This window comes from Dendrobates tinctorius, unplaced genomic scaffold, assembly GCF_039654945.1.
Source record: "Dendrobates tinctorius isolate UK_male_01 unplaced genomic scaffold, ASM3965494v1 ptg000120l, whole genome shotgun sequence".
NCBI classification, from domain to species: domain Eukaryota; kingdom Metazoa; phylum Chordata; class Amphibia; order Anura; family Dendrobatidae; genus Dendrobates; species Dendrobates tinctorius.
In genome coordinates, this window is record NW_027361788.1 from 27,848,996 (window position 1) to 27,861,276 (window position 12,281).

General features: G+C 53.4%; 1 protein-coding gene across 2 annotated transcripts in view; it reads right to left on the reverse strand.

Annotated features, from left to right (window-relative positions):
* Nucleotides 1-4,031, reverse strand: part of FAM120C (family with sequence similarity 120 member C) — a 47,644-nt gene extending 43,613 nt beyond the window's left edge. For both annotated transcript variants that reach the window (XM_073540965.1, XM_073540964.1), the window contains exon 1: nt 3,287-4,031. In XM_073540965.1, the coding sequence (XP_073397066.1) occupies nt 3,287-3,826 (540 nt within the window). In that variant the 5' untranslated portion in view covers nt 3,827-4,031. The remainder of the gene's footprint in view (nt 1-3,286) is intronic.
* Nucleotides 4,032-12,281: the final 8,250 nt, after the last annotated feature.

The following is a 12,281-nucleotide window of genomic DNA, read 5'->3' on the forward strand; positions in this document are numbered from 1 at the left end:
ATCAGGACACCGTAACTGTGCCACACAGTGCAGAACTGCGTACAGTGACGCCAAAGGGGCAACATTACAATGCACAGTGACAACATGCTAGAAACTACCCAGCCGGACGGCCCCCAGATGATTACCCATCGTGGCTGGAGCCATCCTGGAATAGGTTATTTCTAGCATGGTTCATGTTTTTCACGCTTCATTGTTTGTGGGGCTACGTTTTCGGGACATGGTACTTTATCTGGAAGAAACTTGTATGTTTACTGCATCCTATTGACCTAATATCGCCCACCCTAACCATGGCGCCTCGTCCATTTTGGAACTCACTTGTAATGTGATAAGTTGCCAAAAGTAAAAATATCAGTTTAAGAGTTATATACAAGATTGGTGATAAATGTATAATCTTTAGGACCCCACCAACGACAACAGGGGAGCAATAGTGGGCATGCTGGACAAAAGCTCTATTTATTCACTTCTACGGGCACAGCAGTGGGCATGACCGAACATTCACTTCTACGGGAGCAGCAGTGGGCATGATCGACCATTCACTTCTACGGGCGCAGCAGTGGGCATGACCGGCCATTCACTTCTACGGGAGCAGCAGTGGGCATGACCGACCATTCACTTCTACGGGAGCAGCAGTGGGCATGACCGACCATTCACTTCTACGGGAGCAGCAGTGGGCATGACCGACCATTCACTTCTACGGGAGCAGCAGTGGGCATGACCGACCATTCACTTCTACGGGAGCAGCAGTGGGCATGACCGACCATTCACTTCTACGGGAGCAGCAGTGGGCATGACCGACCATTCACTTCTACGGGAGCAGCAGTGGGCATGACCGACCATTCACTTCTACGGGAGCAGCAGTGAGCATGACAGACCATTCACTTCTACGGGAGCAGCAGTGGGCATGACCGACCATTCACTTCTATGGGAGCAGTTGTGAGTACGATCAAACATTCACTTCTATGAGAGCGGTAGTGGGCATGCTTGATAACTGCGCCACTCACTTCTACGTGAACAGAAGTGGGTATGCTCAATAACTACACCACTGACGTCTCTGGGAGCAGTACGTAGACCGTGATCAAGCATACACACCACTGCTCCCTTTATAGGACCCGTTATCAGCTGGGATCCCTGAGGCCATATATATTACATATCTTGTTCATGAGGTAACCCATATAACATACCTGGTTATCATTTGATAAGCTTAGTATTTGTGAGTGGCTCACATCTGTATGGTGCATTATTTTTGCTCCTGGAGCAGGCACAACATAATCAGGGGCACCAACACTGCCCATTCATGTCAGGACACTGGGCGGGAGGAGATTTATCAAGGAGGCAGGATGGCCCATAAATTACAGTTCTCATTTTGCTTCATATTCATCTAGCAGCAGTGGAGAAATCTCCCCTAATGGCTTCAGTCATTGTGACAGCTGTCAGAGCAGGACCCCCCTTACAGTTCAAGCTAATACAACATAAGATAGCCGGAGACCCTTTTGGTGGTTCAAGTGCTGCTCACTACAAGTGCGGGGGTCCAGGTCTTGCAGCCGTAATACATCTGTTAGGTCGTTGTTGGCAGATGACGTGCTACACAATGGCACGCCGCTGGGACAGACATGCTCAGGTTGGCTTAGTGTTTACTTCCTATGCATCAGTCATATGACCACTGTAGCCAATCATGGGACTCAGAAGTGGCTACAGCATGTACGTTACTGAAGCTAGTGATGGCTGCAGCAGCCACCTGGATGATGGACAATACATCATCACTTTCAGTACTGGGACTCAAGGGGAAAGTAATGCGTATTCACTTTATAACATATACACTGCCTATTTTTATTATTATTCCAAAAGTCCTTAAGAAGAAAAAGCTCTCCATTTTTGGGATTTTCCTTTTTTTCACTTAATGCTCAGTTCTAGCCACCTGTGCCAGAAGTGATGATTTCGCCATTACGTCACATTAGTGCTGTGGCTCTCAATTGGATGCAGTGGTCATGTCACTTACTTATATTCAAGAGATACGGAATACTTATTTCATTAACCTGTCAGCAGTTTATTTCTATGTAATGTGAGAGCAGCATAGTGTAATGGCAGGGACTCTGATTCCAGGGATGTGTCAATTAATAGGCTGGGTGTTGCAGTTTCAATAAAATCAGTGTTTTATCATCAAGAGATCATCACTACGAGGACTAGGTGTGGTGCCTCCTGGTCCAGCCACATCCCCACCACAGATTGGCAGCTGGCGACGCACAGGGTACACAAAGCTGCCAATCAGTGGTGTGGGCGGGATTACACAGCTCAGCATTCTCAGCTCTGCAGCAGAAAAAGCAAGGATAGCACAACTGCTGCACCTAGTAAACCAAGTGACACATCGTTGGAATCAGGATCTCTGCCTCTACATCATGCTGCTCTCAGATTAGGTAGCAAAAATCTGTTGACTGATTCAGACCATATTTTATAAAAACAAAAAAAATCCTGTAAAAACCCTGACATTTTTTATAAAGGAGCATTCTCTCTAAGGCTCTATTTGGGAGTCGTTTTTTTTTTGTTTGTTTTTTTTTTGAAGGATCAGTTTGGGGAACATAAGAGGAAATACTTTTATCTCAATGAGTTTTTAGGTTTCCTACAAATGGTGACTTTTTGAACAGAATAAAAAGTTATCAGGAATTTTTTTTTTTTTTTTAAATCCCATATCACTTCATTTTTTTTCCTCTCTAACACTGAAATCAATGGGAAACGAATCATAAAGGCCGGCCACCCCAGCTGCTGATTGGGTCTCTTTCTTTCTTTTTTTTTTAAGCGCTGCACATGCCCAGAACACTAGAGGGGATCAGAGATTCTAAGATCTGTTACCAGCGGAAACCAGACGGAATTTTTAAATGTATCCATTCAAACTGTGGTCTGGGAACTGGCGGAATGTCAGTTCCTCTAGCTCTTCCCATTATGGAACTTAAAAAAAAATCACCACCTGCCATCTCCTATCTCACTAACGATCCGTCCAATGAAAGATCCGATTACAAAATTGCTCATTTTCATGTCCACTATGGGGGAAGAAAAATTTAAGCCATCGATTACCCTTTAAAAACGGAACCATTGGCTCGCGACCTTTGGACTGGGCATGTGAGCAGTCAGGATTTTTAGGATGTCGCCACCGCTCTTGTGTGGCATAATGGGCAAAACTGTCGTCATACCAACTGATCTGGCCAGGATGCCACTTGGCCACCTAGTGTGGCCCATGAGGAGGGCATGCATTAGGGCTCGTACATGGGGGTCCTGGTGGGCACAGTCCTGTTACCTTCACTCTGAAGCGGATCATGGCCAGGCGGATGCAGTGTGCCAGGCAGGCGGGCGGCAGGAACCAGGCCCGGGGGGGCGGGGTGCCCTTGTTTCCAACGTGGCTGACAATGAGCTGCGCCGTCTGCCGCTCGCCCTGTGCCCGCCGGGCCCACTCGGGCAGCCGCTCCTTGGCCAGCGTGCCGTTGAACATGGCCACCAGCTCCAGGCCGCCCTGGTACAGACAGGCCTGAGACAGCGCCGCCAGGTAGCCCAGCATGGCGTTCCACTGGCCCCCGCACACCCAGTCTGTCTGGTAGCCGCCATAGAGGCGCTGAAGAGCGGAGTCCGCATCCACCAGGACCCGGCAGGGAGGCGGCGGAGGAGGCGGCGCCGCCGGGGACGGAGCCTGTGCGGGCGGAGGAGGCGGGTAACCCCCGGGGGACAGGCCCGCACGGTGCTGCTGCCGGGCCACCGTCCGCGCTAACTTCAGCAGGTCGACGGGCACCACCGCCCCCGGGCAGCGCTTCTCCAGGAACTCCTGGAAGCCCTGCACCCCCATAGTGCCGGACCACGGGAAGGAAACCCGGATTAAACGAAGAGCGAGAACACGAAGGACGAGAAGAGACCGAGAGCGGAGTCCGGTGCAGCCTCACAGGAGCTGGGTGCGGGGGCACAGTCCCTGCGCGGCACACGCCGCCATCTTAATCGCCTTCTTCTTCGGCAGCTCTTACCACTACGCCCCACTTTCCCTCCAGCCACCTAGCGGTGCTATCTGGGACATGTAGTTCCACGCCTCGTTATTTGTAATTGACGTCTAATAGACAGCCAACTACAAATCCCGTCAGCCACTACGGGAGGCGCCTTTGGCTTTCGTGTATGGGAAATGTAGTCCTTGACTCGTTATCAACGATAGCTGAATTAAACAAGCGAACTACACTACCCGAGGGCCTCCACGGCCACACCGATCTTTTTTGCTAATAAGCTTTTAGACAAAAACGTTTAGATATTTCCAGTAAGAGACAAAGTGTCCGCCCCTACCGAGAGAAAGTTATTACTCTCTGCTTATTGAGGAGAAGAATAGAAACCTAAATAGCTTTGTAGGGGACCTCGAGGCTTTCTGGGAAATGTAGTTTGTACGTGGCTGAGGCCAAGTATTTCGGCAGGCGCTGATAAAATCCTAAGACTACATTTCCCGACAGCACTTACAATTGGATTCTGCCATTCTGGAGATCTGTTCAGAGAGGGGGGAAAAAAAATAAAGTTTGCACTTAAAAGGGTTTTATGTGATCATAATCCCTCATGTCGTAAAAAGGGACAGGGTGAAGCTCCTTCCTGGCACGGAATTCATTTCATAGTCAGTATGGTCTAAGTTTAAAACTGACCTCAAAGGTAACAGTGCCAGCCACAGCACCAACAGTATGGGGCACAGAGCCAATAGTGCCAGCCACAGTGACAACAGTATGGGGCACAGTGTCAGCCACAGCACCAACAGTATGGGGCACAGAGCCAATAGTGCCAGCCACAGTGACAACAGTATGGGGCACAGTGTCAGCCACAGCACCAACAGTATGGGGCACAGAGCCAATAGTGCCAGCCACAGCGCCAACAGTATGCGGCACAGAGCCAATAGTGCCAGCCACAGTGACAACAGTGTCAGGCACAGCGCCAACAGTATGGGACAGTGTCAGGCACAGCGCCAACAGTATGTGGCACAGAGCCAATAGTGCCAGCCACAGCGCCAACAGTATGGGACAGTGTCAGGCACAGCACCAACAGTATGTGGCACAGAGCCAATAGTGCCAGCCACAGCGCCAACAGTATGGGGCACAGAGCCAATAGTGCCAGGCACAGAGCCAATAGTGCCAGCCACAGCACCAACAGTATGTGGCACAGAGCCAATAGAGCCAGCCACAGCACCAATAGAGCCAGCCACAGCGCCAACAGTATGTGGCACAGAGCCAATAGTGCCAGCCACAGTGACAACAGTATGGGACAGTGTCAGGCACAGCACCAACAGTATGTGGCACAGAGCCAATAGTGCCAGCCACAGCGCCAACAGTATGTGGCACAGAGCCAATAGTGCCAGCCACAGTGACAACAGTATGGGACAGTGTCAGGCACAGCACCAACAGTATGTGGCACAGAGCCAATAGTGCCAGCCACAGCGCCAACAGTATGGGACAGTGTCAGGCACAGCACCAACAGTATGTGGCACAGAACCAATAGTGCCAGCCACAGCGCCAACAGTATGGGACAGTGTCAGGCACAGCACCAACAGTATGTGGCACAGAGCCAATAGTGCCAGCCACAGCGCTAACAGTATGGGGCACAGAGCCAATAGTGCCAGGCACAGAGCCAATAGTGCCAGGCACAGCACCAACAGTATGTGGCACAGAGCCAACAGAGCCAGCCACAGCACCAACAGTATGTGGCACAGAGCCAATAGTGCCAGCCACAGCGCCAACAGTATGTGGCACAGAGCCAATAGTGCCAGCCACAGTGACAACAGTATGGGACAGTGTCAGGCACAGCACCAACAGTATGTGGCACAGAGCCAATAGTGCCAGCCACAGCGCCAACAGTATGGGACAGTGTCAGGCACAGCACCAACAGTATGTGGCACAGAACCAATAGTGCCAGCCACAGCGCCAACAGTATGGGACAGTGTCAGGCACAGCACCAACAGTATGTGGCACAGAGCCAATAGTGCCAGCCACAGCGCTAACAGTATGGGGCACAGAGCCAATAGTGCCAGCCACAGCACCAACAGTATGTGGCACAGAGCCAACAGAGCCAGCCACAGCGCCAACAGTATGTGGCACAGAGCCAATAGTGCCAGCCACAGCGCCAACAGTATGTGGCACAGAGCCAATAGTGCCAGCCACAGTGACAACAGTATGGGACAGTGTCAGGCACAGCACCAACAGTATGTGGCACAGAGCCAATAGTGCCAGCCACAGCGCCAACAGTATGTGGCACAGAGCCAATAGTGCCAGCCCCAGGGCCAACACTATGGGGCACAGAGCCAATAGTGCCAGCCACAGCGCCAACAGTATGGGGCACAGTGCCAGCCACAGCGCCAACAGTATGTGGCACAGAGCCAATAGTGCCAGCCACAGCGCCAACAGTATGGGGCACAGAGCGAATAGTGCCAGCCACAGCGCCAACAGTATGGGGCACAGTGCCAGCCACAGCGCCAACAGTATGGGGCACAGAGCCAATAGTGCCAGCCACAGCGCCAACAGTATGTGGCACAGAGCCAATAGTGCCAGCCACAGTGACAACAGTATGGGACAGTGTCAGGCACAGCACCAAGAGTATGTGGCACAGAGCCAATAGTGCCAGCCACAGCGCCAACAGTATGGGGCACAGTGCCAACAGTGCCAACCACAGTGACAACAGTATGGGACAGTGTCAGGCACAGCACCAACAGTATGTGGCACAGAGCTAATAGTTCCAGCCACAGCGCCAACAGTATGGGGCACAGAGCCAATAGTGCCAGGCACAGAGCCAATAGTGCCAGCCACAGCACCAACAGTATGTGGCACAGAGCCAATAGAGCCAGCCACAGCGCCAACAGTATGTGGCACAGAGCCAATAGTGCCAGCCCCAGGGCCAACACTATGGGGCACAGAGCCAATAGTGCCAGCCACAGCGCCAACAGTATGGGGCACAGTGCCAGCCACAGCGCCAACAGTATGTGGCACAGAGCCAATAGTGCCAGCCACAGCGCCAACAGTATGGGGCACAGAGCGAATAGTGCCAGCCACAGCGCCAACAGTATGGGGCACAGTGCCAGCCACAGCGCCAACAGTATGGGGCACAGAGCCAATAGTGGCAGCCACAGCGCCAAAAGTATGGGGCACAGTGCCAACAGTGCCAGCCACAGCGCCAATAGTGCCAGCCACAGTGACAACAGTATGGGACACAGTGTGAGCCACAGCACCAACAGTATGGGGCACAGAGCCAATAGTGCCAGCCACAGCGCCAACAGTATGGGGCACAGAGCCAATAGTGCCAGCCACAGTGACAACAGTATGGGACACAGTGTCAGCCACAGCGCCACCAGTATGTGGCACAGAGCCAATAGTGCCAGCCACAGTGACAACAGCATGTGGCACAGAGCCAATAGTGCCAGCCACAGTGACAACAGTATGGGGCACAGTGCCAGCCACAGCACCAACAGTATGGGGCACAGAGCCAATAGTGCCAGCCACAGCGCCAACAGTATGCGGCACAGAGCCAATAGTGCCAGCCACAGTGACAACAGTGTCAGGCACAGCACCAACAGTATTTGGCACAGCGCCAACAGTATGGGACAGTGTCAGGCACAGCGCCAACAGTATGTGGCACAGAGCCAATAGTGCCAGCCACAGCGCCAACAGTATGGGACAGTGTCAGGCACAGCACCAACAGTATGTGGCACAGAGCCAATAGTGCCAGCCACAGCGCCAAAAGTATGGGAAAGTGTCAGGCACAGCACCAACAGTATGTGGCACAGAGCCAATAGTGCCAGCCACAGCGCCAACAGTATGGGGCACAGAGCCAATAGTGCCAGGCACAGAGCCAATAGTGCCAGCCACAGCACCAACAGTATGTGGCACAGAGCCAATAGAGCCAGCCACAGCGCCAATAGAGCCAGCCACAGCGCCAACAGTATGTGGCACAGAGCCAATAGTGCCAGCCACAGTGACAACAGTATGGGACAGTGTCAGGCACAGCACCAACAGTATATGGCACAGAGCCAATAGTGCCAGCCACAGCGCCAACAGTATGTGGCACAGAGCCAATAGTGCCAGCCACAGTGACAACAGTATGGGACAGTGTCAGGCACAGCACCAACAGTATGTGGCACAGAGCCAATAGTGCCAGCCACAGCGCCAACAGTATGGGACAGTGTCAGGCACAGCACCAACAGTATGTGGCACAGAACCAATAGTGCCAGCCACAGCGCCAACAGTATGGGACAGTGTCAGGCACAGCACCAACAGTATGTGGCACAGAGCCAATAGTGCCAGCCACAGCGCTAACAGTATGGGGCACAGAGCCAATAGTGCCAGGCACAGAGCCAATAGTGCCAGCCACAGCACCAACAGTATGTGGCACAGAGCCAGCCACAGCGCCAACAGTATGTGGCACAGAGCCAATAGTGCCAGCCACAGCGCCAACAGTATGTGGCACAGAGCCAATAGTGCCAGCCACAGTGACAACAGTATGGGACAGTGTCAGGCACAGCACCAACAGTATGTGGCACAGAGCCAATAGTGCCAGCCACAGCGCCAACAGTATGGGGCACAGTGCCAACAGTGCCAGCCACAGTGACAACAGTATGGGACAGTGTCAGGCACAGCACCAACAGTATGTGGCACAGAGCTAATAGTGCCAGCCACAGCGCCAACAGTATGGGGCACAGAGCCAATAGTGCCAGGCACAGAGCCAATAGTGCCAGCCACAGCACCAACAGTATGTGGCATAGAGCCAGCCACAGCGCCAACAGTATGTGGCACAGAGCCAATAGTGCCAGCCCCAGGGCCAACACTATGGGGCACAGAGCCAATAGTGCCAGCCACAGCGCCAACAGTATGGGGCACAGTGCCAGCCACAGCGCCAACAGTATGTGGCACAGAGCCAATAGTGCCAGCCACAGCGCCAACAGTATGGGGCACAGTGCCAGCCACAGCGCCAACAGTATGTGGCACAGAGCCAATAGTGCCAGCCACAGCGCCAACAGTATGTGGCACAGAGCCAATAGTGCCAGCCACAGTGACAACAGTATGGGACAGTGTCAGGCACAGCACCAACAGTATGTGGCACAGAGCCAATAGTGCCAGCCACAGCGCCAACAGTATGGGGCACAGTGCCAACAGTGCCAGCCACAGTGACAACAGTATGGGACAGTGTCAGGCACAGCACCAACAGTATGTGGCACAGAGCTAATAGTGCCAGCCACAGCGCCAACAGTATGGGGCACAGAGCCAATAGTGCCAGGCACAGAGCCAATAGTGCCAGCCACAGCACCAACAGTATGTGGCACAGAGCCAATAGAGCCAGCCACAGCGCCAACAGTATGTGGCACAGAGCCAATAGTGCCAGCCCCAGGGCCAACACTATGGGGCACAGAGCCAATAGTGCCAGCCACAGCGCCAACAGTATGGGGCACAGTGCCAGCCACAGCGCCAACAGTATGGGGCACAGTGCCAGCCACAGCGCCAACAGTATGGGGCACAGTGCCAGCCACAGCGCCAACAGTATGGGGCACAGTGCCAGCCACAGCGCCAACAGTATGGGGCACAGTGCCAGCCACAGCGCCAACAGTATGGGGCACAGTGCCAGCCACAGCGCCAACAGTATGGGGCACAGTGCCAGCCACAGCGCCAACAGTATGGGGCACAGAGCCAATAGTGGCAGCCACAGCGCCAAAAGTATGGGGCACAGTGCCAGCCACAGCGCCAATAGTGCCAGCCACAGTGACAACAGTATGGGACACAGTGTGAGCCACAGCACCAACAGTATGGGGCACAGAGCCAATAGTGCCAGCCACAGCGCCAACAGTATGGGGCACAGAGCCAATAGTGCCAGCCACAGTGACAACAGTATGGGACACAGTGTCAGCCACAGCGCCACCAGTATGTGGCACAGAGCCAATAGTGCCAGCCACAGTGACAACAGTATGTGGCACAGAGCCAATAGTGCCAGCCACAGTGACAACAGTATGGGACACAGTGTCAGCCATAGCACCAACAGTATGGGGCACAGAGCCAATAGTGCCAGCCACAGCGCCAACAGTATGTGGCACAGAGCCAATAGTGCCAGCCACAGCGCCAACAGTATGGGGCACAGAGCCAATAGTGCCAGCCACAGCACCAACAGTATGGGGCACAGTGCCAATAGTGCCAGCCACAGCGCCAACAGTATGTGGCACAGAGCCAATAGTGCCAGCCACAGTGCCAACAGTATGTGGCACAGAGCCAATAGTGCCAGCCACAGTGACAACAGTATGGGACACGGTGTCAGCCACAGCACCAACAGTATGGGGAACAGAGCCAATAGTGCCAGCCACAGTGCCAACAGTATGGGGCACAGTGCCAATAGTGCCAGCCACAGCACCAACAGTATGTGGCACATAGCCAATAGTGCTAGCCAGTGACAACAGTATGGGACACAGTGTCAGTCACAGCACCAACAGTATGTGGCACAGCGCCAATAGTGCCAGCCACAGCGCCAACAGTATGGGGCACAGAGCGAATAGTGCCAGCCACAGCGCCAACAGTATGGGGCACAGTGCCAGCCACAGCGCCAACAGTATGGGGCACAGAGCCAATAGTGGCAGCCACAGCGCCAACAGTATGGGGCACAGTGCCAACAGTGCCAGCCACAGCGCCAATAGTGCCAGCCACAGTGACAACAGTATGGGACACAGTGTGAGCCACAGCACCAACAGTATGGGGCACAGAGCCAATAGTGCCAGCCACAGCGCCAACAGTATGGGGCACAGAGCCAATAGTGCCAGCCACAGTGACAACAGTATGGGACACAGTGTCAGCCACAGCGCCACCAGTATGTGGCACAGAGCCAATAGTGCCAGCCACAGTGACAACAGTATGTGGCACAGAGCCAATAGTGCCAGCCACAGTGACAACAGTATGGGACACAGTGTCAGCCATAGCACCAACAGTATGGGGCACAGAGCCAATAGTGCCAGCCACAGCGCCAACAGTATGTGGCACAGAGCCAATAGTGCCAGCCACAGCGCCAACAGTATGGGGCGCAGAGCCAATAGTGCCAGCCACAGCACCAACAGTATGGGGCACAGTGCCAATAGTGCCAGCCACAGCGCCAACAGTATGTGGCACAGAGCCAATAGTGCCAGCCACAGTGCCAACAGTATGTGGCACAGAGCCAATAGTGCCAGCCACAGTGACAACAGTATGGGACACGGTGTCAGCCACAGCACCAACAGTATGGGGAACAGAGCCAATAGTGCCAGCCACAGTGCCAACAGTATGGGGCACAGTGCCAATAGTGCCAGCCACAGCACCAACAGTATGTGGCACATAGCCAATAGTGCTAGCCAGTGACAACAGTATGGGACACAGTGTCAGTCACAGCACCAACAGTATGTGGCACAGAGCCAATAGTGCCAGCCACAGCGCTAACAGTATGGGGCACAGTGCCAATAGTGTCAGCCACAGCGCCAACAGTATGGGGCACAGTGCCAGCCACAGCGCCAACAGTATGTGGCACAGAGCCAATAGTGCCAGCCCCAGGGCCAACACTATGGGGCACAGAGCCAATATTGCCAGCCACAGCGCCAACAGTATGGGGCACAGTGCCAATAGTGTCAGCCACAGCGCCAACAGTACGGGGCACAGTGCCAGCCACAGCGCCAACAGTATGTGGCACAGAGCCAATAGTGCCAGCCCCAGGGCCAACACTATGGGGCACAGAGCCAATAGTGCCAGCCACAGCGCCAACAGTATGGGGCACAGTGCCAATAGTGCTGGGCTCGGTGCCTATAGTGACAGCCACAGCGCCAACAGTATCGGGCACAGCATCCATAGTGCCAACCACAGTGACAGTCAGAAAGTACTCATTGTGTTGCCTGAGCCACTGCTATGAACCAGTGATTGCTGATTAGTGATATGAGTAATGGCATTTGCTGCCCAGATAAGGAATATGCTCAGCAGCCAAGAGCACTGGATTGCGGCCATTTGGAGTGTGGCAATCAGCGAAACTATTAAGGGGGTCAATAGATGCTTTGTCCCAGGCATTGGTATCCCATGCCTTGCCATTAGGTGGCACTCTTAGTCCTTGTGCAGTATTTGTAGCAGAGGCAATAAATTCACCAAATACTCAGTGTGCCCATGGCCTTACAGCATTTGTAGTGGGGCCCAATAGTTAAACTCAACTTTGCCTGAGGCTTCGTTCACAAATTCTTTCTTGTTATTTTTTGCAGAATAATTTACAGTAGAAAAAAAAGAGGACTCTCTTTTTTAATTTTTGTTGTATTTTTG